Source organism: Notechis scutatus, chromosome 2 (assembly GCF_049901735.1).
Source record: "Notechis scutatus isolate UNSWTSFEM ecotype Mainland chromosome 2, rNotScu1.2, whole genome shotgun sequence".
In the NCBI taxonomy this organism is placed as follows: Eukaryota; Metazoa; Chordata; class Lepidosauria; order Squamata; family Elapidae; genus Notechis; species Notechis scutatus.
Genome location: NC_142010.1, coordinates 7,580,068 through 7,596,366, shown reverse-complemented (window position 1 = coordinate 7,596,366; position 16,299 = coordinate 7,580,068). Strand labels below are relative to the sequence as shown.

The 16,299-nt window shown below is 41.4% G+C and overlaps 2 protein-coding genes across 2 annotated transcripts in view; one reads left to right on the top strand and one right to left on the bottom strand.

Annotated features, from left to right (window-relative positions):
* The window catches only part of LOC113426492 (uncharacterized), an 807,865-nt gene that overhangs the window by 632,381 nt on the left and 159,185 nt on the right, over window positions 1–16,299 (top strand). The window lies entirely within an intron of this gene.
* On the bottom strand, window positions 4,578–9,615 carry LOC148131679 (uncharacterized). Its single transcript, XM_087953167.1, is given in 4 exon segments — window positions 4,578–4,940; window positions 6,221–7,641; window positions 7,644–7,907; window positions 7,909–9,615. Coding segments are annotated over 3 exon segments (1,974 nt in total). The 5' UTR covers window positions 9,505–9,615; the 3' UTR covers window positions 4,578–4,940; window positions 6,221–7,527.

The window sequence follows — 16,299 nt, the reverse complement described above, 5'->3', positions numbered from 1 at the left end:
TATTCACTTATACTTATTATCTTGTAAACAACTGGCAAATCAAATAAATAAATAAAATGGGGACTAAGAAACGGGACAATTCTCAATATATGGTAGAAGAAATATTTGGAATGGAATGGAATGGAATAGAATGGAATAACAGAGTTGGAATGGACCTTAGAGGTCTTCTAGTCCAACCCCCTGCTTAAGCAGCAAACTCTGCCAGGAAATGGTTGTCCAATCTCTTCTTAAAAACTTTGAGTGTTGGAGCGTACACAACTTCTGGAGGCAAGTTTTTCCACTGATTATTTGTTCTGTCAGAAAATTTCTCCTTAGTTTTTCTTCTTTATTAGTTTCTTGTTCAGCCTTCAGGTGCTTTGGAGAATAGCTTGACTCCCTCTTCTTTGTGGCAACCCCTGAGATACCAGAACTCTGCTATCATATCACCCCTGGTCCTTCTTTGCATTAAACTAGACATACTCAATTCCAGCAACCCTTCATTATGTTTCAGCCTCCATCCTGTGATCATCTCTGTTGCTCTTCTCTGCACTCTTTCTAGAGTCTCAACATCTTTTTTACATTGTGGTGACCAAAACTGGATGCAGTATTCCAAGTGTGGCCTTACCAAGGCTTTATAAAGTGGTATTAACACTTCACGTGATCCTGATTCTATCCCTGATAATGCAGCCTAGAACTGCAGTGAATTTTTTGTCAGTGCTTGTCACACTGCTGGCTCATATTTAAATGATTGTCTACTGGCAATCCTCCTAGAATCTGTCTGGCAATTCTGTATAGTCCATAAATCACAACGCTGTAGTCAGACGCACTTCTTTCCAAAGCAAAATCCACTTTGTTTCCAGCAAAGATTACGAACTCGTACGCTCCCTTATATCCTCTGAGAGGGGGCGTGTCAGTCTCATTAATTAATCATTGGCTTGACGCTTCTTTTCCAATTGTGATTGACGTTTCAATCTTCTTCTAGTCCTAGCGTCAAGCCAACATCCGTCAGTGTCGTCATCACTGGGGACCTCTGGCACGTTTTCCTGATTGTTAACAGCTGAGGTGTAATCAGGGAAGTAGATTCAGGGGAAGGAGCGGACTCCGAAACCTCCAATAAATCAGGCTCATCTCTCAGATCCAACTCCTCTCCCTCTACTTGACTCCCCTCTAAGTCACTTAATAATGCAGGCTTGAATCTCAGTGCCAGATCTTCTTCATCGGTCGAACCTACATCTGCTGACTGACCAGGTTCAAATCTCGGAGTCACAACATACAGGTAGTCCTCAATTTATGACCGCAATTGAGCCCAAAATGTATGTTGCTAAGTGAGAAATTGATTAAGTAATTTTTGCCCCATTTATGACTTTTCTTGCCACATTTAACTGAATCTGAGTTGCTAAGTGAATCCGGATTCCCCATTGACTTTGCTCATCTGAAGATCGGAAAAGGGGATCACATGACTCCCGGACACTGCAACTGGCATAAATGTGAGTCAGCTGTCAAGCATCCTAATGGAAATCACATGACCATGGAGATGCTATAATGGTCATAAGTGTGAAAAATGATCTGAGTTGAGGACTACCTTTATTTTATTGATTCCCTTTTCATTCAGGAATTCCAGATGGCATACAAAGCATTTCCTGGGTAGCATGCTGTAATATACAGGGTAAATGTCCCCCGGACAGCCTCCCTACCTACCGAGAGATACTTTTTGCCTCCCAATAATTCATTCATGTCTCGCCTCTGCCAACTCCTTGCAGAACAACTTGCCATGGCTAAGTTGCTCAGGGACAACTTGCTGTGGTAGTGAGTGTGTGGGCAGATTGTGTAGGTTTCACAGGCTGGTTATGGATGTGCGGGCTGTTGAGCAAACTGGTTGGTAGAGGGCATGACGTATGCAGGTAGGCGAGTGGGTGAGCAGAGTGCAGGGGTGCTGGGCGGGTGAGCAAATTGGTAGGCAGAGTGTGTGCAGGTATGTGAGCAAGCAGGTGGGCAGAGCGTGCTGGGATGGTGAGAGGATTGGCCAGACCGCTATCAGCAGCAGCTGCTGGAGCTATTGCTGCCCACATACCTGCCGGCCAGCTGGTGCTCAGATGGAGAATTGGCGAGAGTCATGTCAGGGCAGTTCCCAGAGCACCATCAAGTCATTTTTCATTCAGTGATCACATCCATAGACTTTCTCTATGACCATTGTTCCTAACTTGTTCATTCGGGCCTACCAAGGATTCATTCATCACCAGAGAAAAAGAGTAAGAAGGGACAACTACACCAAGGGAAAACAAAGGGGGAGGGGAAGGACTGCCATCTTGCTAGCTTGATTCCATTAATAGAATAATGGAACATGCAACATTCATTCCTGTCAGATCCGTGTATCTGCCATTCTTCATGGAAGAAGAAGGGGGAGGGGGAGTTGGTATAAGAAATCCTTTTTGATGTAACATGGATACATTAAATCTTATATTGAATTTGGATAACCCATGATATACTATAGAGGGAGGGAAACCAGATGCTTGGAAACCTGTCACCTCTGAAAGAGACAGCCACAGGATGAAGAGACCATAAAAATTCCTGCTGGAACATCTGTCTCCTGGGAACTTCAAAAAAGATTGTTCTCCCTTCTCTCAAACACAACTGGATCTTGCTTCCTCTGTGCATTTCCTAACTGCAGAAAGACCAAGACTCTGGAGAGCATGGCGGGTGTGTGCCAGAGCACAGGACCTTTCGTTATGGAAGGAGGGTGTGGGTGCGTGTGTGTGTGTGGCTTCACCCTTGGACAGCAGCTGGATCTCATTTCTTTGTTTGGCCTCTAGCCACCCTCTTGCCTGTTGCTAGCTCCACAGAGCCATGACCATTAGGACTGGAAAAGCCGGGGGGTCATTAGAGTGTGGGACCTTCTGTATATGAGAGGGAAAAGCCAAGCGGGTTATGATTGAAGGGAGGGAAGAAATTTTTTTGTCCCAAAAGCAAAACCAAGGATTTTAGGTAATTGTGAATTGTGGTAGTTGTGAAGTTGTAAAGTAATAGGAGCACCAGTACCTGCCTGCAAAGAGCAGCAAGTCCTCCCGGATTTGAGCTCTCCCAAATCTGAAAACCTTGGCCTGAGGAAGGAGCACCAGTACTTGTCTGTTGGGGGCAGCAAGTCCTCCCAGACTGTCTTTTTGGGGGTGGTAAGTTCTGAGAGACTGTTTTGCCCCCAGTCCAAAAACCGTGGACTGAGAGTTCCCCCTGAGGGGCACATACTTTGAATAGGGAGCCAAAGTCTCCCCAGACACCTTTTTCTGTCTGCAAACTGATAGCCTGTTGACCGACTAAGCCAAAGTGTGAGAACCCACATTGGAAGGGAAACATGGGAAGCTGTAGTTCAAGGGTCCTGAGTGGAACACCCTTGGGCGTGTTGTTGGAGGCTTGGGATTGAAGGAAATAAATATTAAGTTACTCTTTATAATAGAATTAGAAATATTAGGTGCATTATTAAGCTGTGTTGTCTTTGTTGCCGTTTCCTAACCACAAAGTATGTTCAGTTAAACAAAATGTGCTGGATAGTTGCAGGCTTCTTAGAAAACAGGAACATCGCCCAAGGCGAAGCTACACGTAAACAAGATAAGATATCTGGTGCCTAGGAAGAAACGTTCAAGCCGACCCTTTACCTTATGGCTTAGAGATAATAAGGGGAGTGGGGAGGGCTTATTAGGTGTGGCATGCATTGTGTAGAGCAGTGGTCCCCAACCTTTTTGTACCAGGGACCAGTTTCAAGCAGAAACACTTTTTCAAGGACCGGCGGGGGGGATTCTATTTTCCATTCCCAAAACTTTGTTTACCCTACAACTAGCATTAAAGACACCTGACTGCAGTCTCCTAGTTCTAGGTCTTGCCCAGCTGTGTAGCTACAAAATCTCATGCAGATGTTTCTCTTATCTCTGTTTGGTGAAAACAGGAATTGAATGAGGAGCATTTAGGCAGTGTGTTTTCCCTAGGAAGATTTGAACGCCCGTTTGCAAACACTTATTTTCTTTAATAAACCTTTGAATTGTGAACCAGACCTGTCTCTGTATTGTGAGTATTAAATAATTCGGGTCTTACATCTCACAAGATGAACGGCAGAAGCCGGTCCTAGCTGGTATGGAAAAGAGAAAAGGAAAGGAAAAAAAGCAAAATGTGTATGTAGATAATGGGCTTTGCCAAGGGATGCAGGAAGACCAATTTGGTTAAATAAAGGTACTTAAAAGGGCAATATAAAAACAGGACCACATGGGGTTTTGTTTGTTTGTCTGTCTTTTTCTCGGTCTTCTATGTAACCATGTAGTTTGTTCCTTCGGATCTGTGCCTTCCCCAATTTAACTGAGATGCATTGTGGGAATGATCAGTGTGTGTAAACTTCAGTTTTGTTTTTTTGACCGTGTGTGTGTGTGCCTGTGTGTGTCTAAGTCTTTGTGTCCTCGAGGTTAATGTTGCAATAGTTAAGTGTGTCTGATCCCTTCAGATATGAATTTTAAATTGTTAAAAAAGTTAAAAGCACCGAGAGAAAATGTCTTCTCCCAGGCTAGCCTGGCCAGCTGGACAGAGTGAAGAACACAGAGTTAAATTTTCTTTCCTCTCTGTGCTTTTAAGAAAAACCCAAGGTTATTAGCAAATGTTTTAAGTTCATTTACAAGGAAATTTTCATCCTTGCATTTACTATGTATATAAATGATTTTACCTGATCATTTTCCCCGAAGTATGTAAATCCAGTTTTTTTTCCTTTCTCATGTTATGTCTCCATTTTATTGAAATTGATTTATCTGTTTAGTAACTGCAATACTGATGTGTTGTTTTTTTTCTCAAACCCTGCCTGAAACTATCTACCCCCACCCACCCACAGTCTCTAATTCTTTTACAATGTGTTTCCTGGTAGAATCACCAACAAAGGGGGGAGGGGACCTTCTTCTTCTGTCTTTCAGCCCTGCAACATGTGGAAACAGATGCTACCCTCTAGAGCAGGGGTGGGCAAACTACGGCCCGCGGGCCACATCCGGCCCGTTGGTCTGTCCAATGCGGCCCGCCCCTGAAAAAAAATCGCTGCCATTGGTCTGTCCAATCCGGCCCGCCCCTGAAAAAAAATCGCTGGGCGTGGCGTAATTGCCCTGTGCCGCGTGGCCCCCAAAGCTGCAAAACAGTGCGGAGCGATCTAGGGGTAGGAAAGAAAAGAAATTTGCAAAGGCCTCGGCTGGGAGTTCAAAATCACCTTCAAGTGCGACCTCTCCGAAGGTGAGTCCCCGCCGATCCCCTTTTTTTCCCGGGCTTCCAGGTTTAAACTTTGCAAAGGCAAAGCTTGCAGGCTGGAGCGTCTTCCCGCCGAGGAGCGGAAGGGTTCCACCGGCGGGCGGGCGGGCTGCTTGGAGCCACCTAAAGCTAGGCTGCTACTGGTAGAGCTTTGCCCTGCCTTGGTGCCCCGTTTCCCGGCTCGGTGGTCCTGCTCGGGCGGCACTTTAAAAGCCTGCTCCCAGCACCGAGCAACTTCCAGCAACTTTCGGCTTCCTTTTAACTCGCGACCGCCCGCGAGTTATAAGGAAGCCGAAAGTTGCTGGGAAGTGCTCCCGTTTCAGGGCCTTTGCAAAGGCAAAGTTTGCAGGCTGGAGCGTCTTCCCGCCGAGGAGCAGGAAGGGTTCCGCCCGGCAGGCGGGCGGGCTGCTTAAACTTTGCTCAGGTGGCACTTTAAAGCCTGCTCCCAGCACCCGAGCAACTTCCCAGCAACTTTCGGCTTCCTTTTAACTCGCGGGCGCTCGCGCCTGGCCCCGAGCCGTGCGGCAGAGGGAAGCCCGGCAGGCGGGCGGGCTGCTTGGAGGAGGCGACCCGGCGGTGCTCCGGCAACAGCAACAGGCAGTTTCGCCTGGGATCTGCTCAGGTGTCCAGCTGGGGCTGTCAGGAGTTGCTACCGCTGGCGCAGCTCCGTGCGGCTCCAGTCCCGCATTGCCTTGGGAAGGAAAAGGCAAAACCAGGAGCCGCTGAGCCTGAGCCTCCGGTGCCGCTGCTCCCATTGCAAAGCACCGCCGCGGCTCTTCCTTTTTGCCTTTCCCTTCCCGAGGCAACGCGGGACTGGAGCCGCGACGGCGGTAGCAACTCCTGACTCAGGGGGCCTCCGAGGGGGGGGGAGGAGGAGAAGGGGGGGAAGGGGGGGGCGATTCCCAAAAAATCTTGTGCTGACCCGGCCCATCTGTCAAATTTTAAAAGTCAATGCGGCCCCCGAGCCAAAAAGTTTGCCCACCCCTGCTCTAGAGACATTGGATCTAGTCCTCCACTGAAAGTTATCACAGCAATCAGAGTGAAGCAGACCTTCCCAAGCCTGACTGACCACCTCACTGTGACTGGGACTCACAAATGATGCTGCCCAGTTGGCCAGTAAAGCAGGATATGTTGCACTGGTGGTCTCATGAGTAGAAGTCCCAGGGCTCATTGTGTGTAATTTTAAAAATACTAAATAGCCTGGATTGCACACTAACCTCAATTTGGCCTCACAAACTTTGGTAGCTAAGAGCTAGGGCAGGTAGTGACCATAACCTTGGAAATGGGCAGCCTGTAATTTAAAGGCAAACAATAGTTGTGAAGAATGTAGGGGCTTGTGCTTACAACCTGACTGTACGCTCACAAAAAAAGTACATCAAAACATCTGAAAATTAATCGACATGAAAAATTTGATACTGTAAAAAAAAAAAAATCCAGAACGTTTCCCAGGCTCCTAGATCTTCATGGTTGAAAGCTTTTGGGAGCCACTGAAGGAATCCTTTTCTGTTGCTTCTTTATCAATGCCTCCCCTCTTTGCATCAAAAAAATTAAAAGCACCCATCAAGGATCGGATCATCTTTTTTTTTTTTTTTTTTAAAAAGAGGGGTTATAGGAAGTTATCACCTACCCCTCTCCTAGAAAAATGATATATCCCAGGAAATATTAAAAAGGCAGAATATTTCCCCTAAAAAGAGTAGAAACTCAGAAGCAAAAACTCAGCCCCCCCCCCTTTGCTAATAGGCCATTACTCTGGCCTAGGCCAGCCTATTTTACATAACAAAGATCTCCAAGTAGAGCTATAGGAATTGCCCAAACCCCTTTCATTATATCATCATCCAGCAACGCTCAAGCAAGCCTGGGACTCAGGACCTACAGAGTTGCCCCTGCATGGCCCCATGGGAGTCTGATAACCAATCAGAATACAAGCTCAAACTCAAATCCCAACTGAGGGTATATAAGGGACTCTCAGCATGTCAGCCTTCCTTCTTTTCCTTCATTTTGAAGCATGCAATCTTTTTTTTTCACTTTGGAGCTCCAACCCATGTGGTCCTGTCCACCATTAAACAATCTTTACAAACAGCCTCCATGTTTCCAGTGTCTTTTTCCTCACTTGGAACTGAACCCAGAAGGATAATTCTTCCAACACACCTATAATTTTAATCCTGAGAAAAGTTTGAATATAAGGAATTAGGACAGAATTCAGTCAATTTCTCACCTACACTTTGTGACTGGAATATCACAAATGAAATTCAATCCTTATATAAACTCTTCAACTTTTGCCTCATGGATTTACTTGTGTGCACTAAGGAATGATTTATGCTTGAAGTAAAGATCACAGACTGGACATATGAAAAATTTCCCCATCTTTCCTACTGAAAGATTTCCCACAATGAGGACATTCAAAAGGGTTTATCATCTGTGTGAGTCATCTGGTGTCTAATGAGATGGGAATTTTGACTAAAACATTTTCCACAGTCTAGACACTCAAATGGTTTCTCTCCTGTGTGAGTCCTCTGGTGTATTTCCAGGCAAGAATTGTGACTGAAACTTTTCCCACAATCAGGACATTCAAAGGGTTTCTCTGCTGTGTGAGTCCTCTGGTGTATTACCAGGTAGGAATTCCGACTGAAACTTTTCCCACAAATAGGACATTCAAAAGGTTTAATATCTGGTGTGAGTCCTCTGGTGTCTCATGAGGTCAGAATTCTGACTAAAGCCTTTTCTACAGTCAGGACATTTAAAGTGTTTCTCTCCTGTGTGAGTCCTCTGGTGTTTCATCAGGCTGGAATTATCACTAAAACCTTTTCCACAGTCTGGACATTCAAAGGGTTTCTCTCCTGTGTGAGTTCTCTGGTGTATTACCAGGTAGGAATTCCGACTGAAACTTTTCCCACAGTCAGGACAATCAAAGGGTTTCTCTCCTGTGTGAGTCCTCTGGTGTTTCACCAGGCTGGAATTATCACTAAAACCTTTTCCACAGTCAGGACATTCATAGGGTTTCTCTCCTGTGTGAATCCTCTGGTGTATTACCAGGTAAGAATTGCGACTAAAACCTTTCCCACAAATAGGACATTCAAAGGGTTTATCTCCTGTGTGAGACCTCTGGTGTATTACCAGGTGGGAATTGCGACTAAAACTTTTCCCACAAATAGGACATTCAAAGGGTTTATCTCCTGTGTGAGTCCTCTGGTGTATTACCAAGTAGGAATTATCACTAAAACTTTTCTCACAGATAGCACATTCAAAGGGTTTCTCTCCGGTGTGAGTCCTCTGGTGTATTACCAGGTAGGAATTCTGACTGAAACTTTTCCCACAGATAGGACATTCAAAGGGTTTCTCTCCTGTGTGAGTCCTCTGGTGCATTACCAGGTAGGAATTCTGACTGAAACTTTTCCCACAGATAGGACATTCAAAGGGTTTCTCTCCTGTATGAGTCCTCTGATGTATCACCAGGTGGGAATTCTGTCTGAAACTTTTCCCACAATCAGGACATTCAAAGGGTTTCTCTCCTGTGTGAGTACTCTGGTGTCTCATGAGGTGGGAATTCTGACCAAAACGTTTTCCACAGATAGTACATTCAAACAGTTTCTCTCCTGTGTGAGTCCTCTGGTGTATTACCAGGTGGGAATTGCGACTGAAACTTTTCCCACAAATGGGACATTCAAAGGGTTTATCTCCTGTGTGAGTCCTCTGGTGTATTACCAAGTAGGAATTATCACTAAAACTTTTCTCACAGATAGGACATTCAAAGGGTTTCTCTCCGGTGTGAGTCCTCTGGTGTATTACAAGGTGGGAATTGCGACTAAAACCTTTCCCACAGATAGGACATTCAATGGGTTTCTCTCCTGTGTGAGTCCTCTGGTGTGTCATGAGGTGGGAATTCTGACTAAAGCTTTTTCTACAGTCGGGACATTCAAACAGTTTCTCTCCTGTGTGAGTCCTCTGGTGTCTCATGAGGTGGGAATTCTGACCAAAACCTTTTCCACAGATAGTACATTCAAACAGTTTCTCTTCTGTGTGAGTCCTCTGGTGTATTACCAAATGGGAATTCTGACTGAAACTTTTCCCACAGATAGGACATTCAAAGTGTTTCTCTCCTGTGTGAGTCCTCTGGTGTATTACCAAATGGGAATTCTGATTGAAACTTTTCCCACAGATAGGACATTCAAAGGGTTTCTCTCCTGTGTGAGTCCTCTGGTGCATAATAAAGTGGGAATTTGTAATAAACCCTTTCCCACAATCTCGACATTTATAGGGTTTCTCCATGGAGTTAATCCTCTGATGTATTACCAGGCTGGAATTTTGACGGGAGTTTCTTCCACGGTCAAGACATTGAAAGGTTTTTCTCTTTTGAGATTCCTCTGGTATATCACTGAAATTGAATTACAATCTGAATGTTTTCCCACAATCGGGACATTCAAAGAATTTTTCTCCTATGCGAGTCCTCTAGTGTATCACCAGGCTGGAATTCTCACTGAAACATTTCCCACAAATAGGACATTCAAAAGGTTTCTCTCCTGTGTGCATGCTCTTGTGTTTGAAGAGGTGGGAATTTGTAATGAAACCTTTCCCACAATCTTGCCACTCATAGGGTTTGTCCTGCAGGGAATCCTCTGATGTATTACAAAGCTGCAATTATGACTGGAACTTCTCCCAGTCAGGACATTGAAAGGTTTTTTTTCCTTTTGAGTCCTCTGTTGTATCACCAAGTTGGAATTACAACTGAAAGTTTTGCAACAATCAGGACTTTCAAAGCATTTCTCTCCTATGAGAGTCTTATGGTTATATCATCAGACTGGAATTTTGACATTCCCATATTCAGGACATTCAAAGGATTTCTCTTCTGTGTGCATTCTGAGATGTCTCATGAGATGAAAATTTATAATGAAGCTTTTCCCACTATCTAGACACCCATACAATTTCTCCCTGGAGTCAATCCACTGATGTATCACCAGACTGGAATTGTGACAATGCCTTGTTTAGTGGTGCTTTCATTCAAGCCATTTTCTTCCTCACAGGGAGAGGCCTATATTCTTGTCTGCTCCACATGGCTTTACTATTCACCTTTTCCTCCAACTGACTTCCAGATATGTTGAATGAAAAATAATCGCCCTTGCCATTTCATGTAATGTATCCTTCAGTTGTACATAATCTTCTTATTCTGGCTTGAAATCTTTTTTAATTTTCTGTCTTTTTTCTAACAACTTCCAGAGGAGGAAGAGAAGGAGAATTGTGAGGTTCTCTGAAGAAAACGGAAAATATTTTGATTTCTGGCTTGATTAATTACCCTTTTCAATGTTGCTTGTTATTTTCAGTTGTCCTGAGTGCTCTTATTGCCATATTCTTTATCTGTGAGATTCAAAGAAAAATGTAAGATTGTTTATAAAATGTTTAGAGATGATGTGAAAAAAGAAAATATTACAATGAAAAAGCAAACATGCCCCAATACTAGAATAATCTCTTACTTATCTTATCATTCATTCGACACATGTTCGATTCATTCGATCCATGTTCAAATACACATTCAATCAAATTCAGTTGTTTAATTGGGTCAATTACAAATTCTTAGAAACACAAAGGACTATCATCAATTATAAGTTGAAGTGCTGGGGATAAATTATATAATTGCAGGCATATCCCTACAGAGAGAAATACAGATATACCCACCTGCATATATTCATGGAGAAAATGTATGTCTTTCAAGTCTGATAAAATGTCCCAGAATGTTTACATTCAAACCTTCTGAGCTAAATTTAGACATGTGGAGGCTTTAACTGATGAAATGATGCTGAACGCTTCTGCAAGATTTGAAATATCACTTTTGTCCATGAAAGTCCTCAGATACAAATAAAAGCAGTAAACACTGTCCACAAGTACTCTGGTGACATCCCCACTGAAGTAGTTCTCACTTAAACTATCACAAGTGGAACTGATATTTGCAGCATTAAGCAGCTCAATCATTAAGCACGACGTCACATGACAGCACCAAATTTTGCGGATTTATCACAAATTTTGTGGATCAGGTGCATGTCTGTTTCTACTGTGCCATAGTAACTTTGAAGGCTTAGGGAAGACGTGGTAAGTGAGGGCTACTTGTGCAACCAAAAATGCCAAAAGGTCCTCAAGAGCTATTTTTTTAAAAAAAGTGCTAGATTAAGCACAATCAAACCTGGTTAATACATGGATGGGACAGGAAATACCATACTTACTGGCAAGACATGGAAGTAAAAAAACTTGTAAATTGCATCCACCTGTCATTTTCAGTACATGTGTGGATTACATACTATATCAAGAGGGTAACATCAAGATGTAATGGGAGACTTGAACTACCCTGATATCAACTGGGAGACAGACTCTGCAGCAAGCGGGAGATCGAACAGATTCTTAAACAACTTAGCAGACAACTTTGTCACCCAAAAGGTAGAGGAGGGAACTTGAGGAAAAACTGTATTGGACCTAATTTTTACTAGTAGAGAAGAAATGATAGAGGCAGTTGAAGTTGCCAGAACCTTTGGTGAGAGTGACCACAAATTATTAGAATTTAATATTACTTAAGAAATGGACTTCCGGTGGTGTTTCCATCACGGATGGATCAAAGTCCTCGATCATCCATGCTCTCCCATTGGAGGGCTCCAAATGGAGCCAGAACCACCTCGAAGGGGTGGGGAAGAAGGGGAGACCGCCTGTCGGGTCGAGGGGAGCCACATCTCCCCTCCCTGACTAGGTATTTCTCCCTCTGAAGGAGGGCTGTAGCAGTGGTCAACATGGCTACCCTGAAGACAGAAGGCTATCCGGGACAAAAATTGTACAGGAGCAGTGAAGCAGCGGACAATGTGGAGACCGGGCAAATTAGGTGCAACATATGGATACAAAGGTTCCCCAGAATTAAGATCTAAATAATTTTTTAAGAAAGACTTTAAAAGCGGTGACCAGAGAGAGTGAAAAGAAAAATCGGATACAAATGAAAGTGGCTTTGAACTTCAAAATAGAAGGAGGAAGCCAGAAGAAAAATACTTGCTTAAATTGAATAGATAAATTGAATAGATAAATTGAATAGATAAATGACAGGCATAATTAAAAGCTGAACTTGAATGTGTCAAAAGAAAAAATAATTCATAATTGGATTTAATTGGATTATTGAAACTTAAAAACCCTAAATAGAGAAAAGAAAGTGAAAAGAATGGGTGGACTTGGACACAACAGAGAGCGCCACCTAATAGGTAAGGCAAAATTTTAGTGGCTCTTTAAAAAGTGTTTGGTTCTTTTAAAATGAACGTTGATACAAAATAAGAGGACTTTGTTATAATATAGCAGAAACCCTGAAAAGTGAAACTAGAATATCATAAAGGAAGAAAAAAGAAGGCTGAAACCTGGGATTAATTGGTGACTTTTGAAAAAATTAAGAATTTAAGAGAAGAAATTTAAAAATAAAACCTTATGGACATTGGATTAATTGGTGATCTTAGAAACAACTTAAAATGGAATTAACAGAAATTGATTGCTAGAAGCTGGTTGAAATAAACTACTGGTTAATTCGATTTGATTTAAATACTGAAAAAAGACATAAATAAAAATTAAAAGTAGTGCATAAAAAAGATAGAACTTTGCTTGGAATAAAATTGGATTTAAGAAGTATAAAGGAAATGATATGTTAAAGAGTGGAATTGTGCAGTATTGCTTCAAAAGAACTAAAAATGGCAATTTTGGAGAACAAAGAAGGACAGAAAGACCCAGAAGGGGAGGAGTTGATCAAAGAAGAAGCCAGCTTTAACAATCAAATGGAATAACAAACAATAAAACAAGGAGAGAAAAAAATGAAAATTAAAATCTGGAGGTTTGAGGGAATGATTAAAGAGGGAATGGTTTGGAAAGTCAAACAAAGAGAAAGGAAACAGCAGAAAAGGGAATTACAGAAAAAAGTTTAAGAGAGGGAGGGGGATAAAAAGTGGAGTTAGAAATGGAGGGAAAAAATAAAGGGAAAGGGAAATAAGAGAAAAGACTAGAAAAGAAAGGGATATAGAAAGCAAATAAAAATGAAAAGAAATTATACGGTTAGGAGACTTAGAGATAATGGATAGAGAAGGAATAGAGAAGGAGGTTCCTCAATAAAAAGATTATAATATTGGCATTGTTATATGGTAGAAATATATGTGTGATCAGGGTATTATGTAATAGAATGTCTTAAAGAAAATTGGAATATAAAATAACATTAATTGTCTAGGAGCAAATTAATCAAATAACAAAAGTGATTAGGGGTGATTATAGAATTATAAGTATAAGTATTGTTAAAGTGAAAATATATTTATAATATTAATATTTAATTATTCACTATTTAGTATTTATATATTTATAGAGAATTATTAATTGATAGAGGAATTGTTATATATGTGATTATATTACTAGACATTACTAGATATTAGGCCATACAAAACTAGACTGGATTAATTATTATTGGTAGAGGACAATAGATTGGGAATTACTGTAAAAGAAAATAGAGAAAAACAGTGGGTATAAAGTAGTGTACGTTATTCTGGAATAACATTGTACAGATAGTGAAGATGACAAGTACCACAACAATTGCTAAAATAGGAAAGAAAACCTTCATCCACAACATCTCTATCTAACCAACGCATAACAGAGAGCATGTTCAGTGCGGAGAAAACAAACCCAGTAATGAATTTACAAAGTATGGAAGCAACACTTTTCTTGATACAGGAGGCTATGATGAAAACGCAAGAATCAACAGCAAGAAATCATGAGGTCAAAAATGAGATGGGTGAAATGAAAGGAGATATTAGAAGAATTGATGATAAAATAGGAAACATTCAAGAAACAATTGCCAAGAATGAACAGACAATACAAATGGCAGAGGCAAAAGCGGAAAAGAGAAGAAAATGAAGACAATGGAACAAAAGCTCACCTTAGCCAATAGGAAGCTGGAAGAATCAATTGTCTTTCTTGAAATGGAAAAGGCTGCGTTTTTTCCTAAGATTCCAGAACATAATTGAAGAAAAGGAGGAAGATCTACCCAAAATTATGATAGAATTGTTAACAGACAAATTACAGAAAACAAAGCAAGAGTTACAAGGAGATATAGATTAAGTGTACAGGATACACACAAATTATGCAAGGAAACACAGATTGCCAAGAGATGTACACATAAGATTCACAAGAAAGACAATAAGAAAGGAAGTGTACCAAAAAACAAGGGACAAACCTATGACATATAAAGGAAGAGAGATTCATACAATAAGACAGGTACATAGAAGGATCAGGGAACAGAATAAATATAATGTGATGTTCATATGGCTGCTCCTGGAAGATATCTTGATTACATGGCAAGATAAAAAATTTAGGATCGACACACCTGATAAAGCACATGAATTTTTAGACCAGTACTTTACAACATATATTAAATAACTATAGACAAAATTGATAACACAAATTAAGATGGATTTGGATAATTAGAAAAAATTACAACTCTCGCTTACAGGATGAATTGCCCCAATAAAAATGAACATATTGCCAAAAATTCTGATTCTGTTCCAAGTGACACTGATAAAGTTAGGAAAGAAATTTTTTGAACATTTAAACAAATTAATAGCAAAGTTTATTTGACTGGGGGAAAAACGTGAATAAAGCTAACATTGTTACAGGACAGTAGAAAGACAGGGGTTTTTGCTCTGCCAGAGTGGGAATTATATTATACAGCAGCTGTCCTTACATGGGTTAAAGATTGGGTAATGTTGAAAAATAAAAGAATATTGACAATTGAAGGACATGACTTACGAATAGGATGGCACACATTTTTATGGGATGGGGAAAAAAAGACACACAGTTATTTTCAAAGATACCAAATAAGAAATGCATTGCTATTAATTTGCGAAAAGTTTAAAAGGAATCATTATGACAAAATTCCAAACTGGTTATCAACTATGGAGGCATCAATATATCCAAATGTGTTAGTTCCAGATAAGATCATTAAGGTATAAGGATATCTTAAATGAGCAAGGGATATTAAAAATGAAACAAGAATTAAAAAAGGAATCAAAGTAGAGTGGTGGACATGTATGCAAATACAAACAAGATTCAAGAAAGAATGTAGAAAGGTATGGGATTCATAGAGAATTATCGCAATTAGATAAGATACTACAAGGTCCAGAGGAGAAATTGATTAAAAAATTATATAATTATTTGTTGGAATATAAGATGGAGAAAGAGAGGGTTAAAGAAATGATGATAGTTTGGGTGAAATTTTTTGGCTACACAACAGAATTGGAGAAATGGGAAAAAATGTAGGAAAAGAATTATAAATTGACGGTGTCGGCAGCATTTAGAGAAAATTTATAATTAAAATGTTCTACAGATGGCACCTACCCCCTGCTAGATTAGCAAAAATGCTCCCAAACAGATCATCTGAATGTTGGAAATGCAAACAAAAGCAAGGAACATATTACCATGCGTGGTGGACATGCCCTGTAGCAAGAAAATACTGGATAAGGACAAAAGAAATGGATAGAAGAAACATATAAACAACAAATTGAACTAAGACGGGAGACTTTTCTATAAGGTATAATAACGGCAAAATATTATAAGAAAACAGAATATCTAATGCTACATCTATTAATGGCAGGAAGAATAACTTACACACAAAATTGGAAAAAAGGTCATATGCCACTAGAGCAGGGGTGGGCAAACTACGGCCCGCGGGCCACATCCGACCCGTTGGTCTGTCCAATCCGGCCCGCCCCTGAAAAAAAATCGCTGGGTGTGGCGTATTGCCCTGTGCCACGTGGCCCCCAAAGCTGCAAAACAGTGCGGAGCGCTCTCGGGGTAGGAAAGAAAAGAACTTTGCAAAGGCCTCGGCTGGGAGTTCGAAATCACCTTCGAGTGCGACCTCTCTGAAGGTGAGTCCCCGCCGATCCCCCCTTTTTTTCCGGGGCTTCCAGGCTTAAACTTTGCAAAGGCAAAGTTTGCAGGCTGGAGCGTCTTCCTGCCGAGGAGCGGGAAGGGTTCTGCCCGGCGGGCGGGCGGGCTGCTTAAACTTTGCTCGGGCGGCAC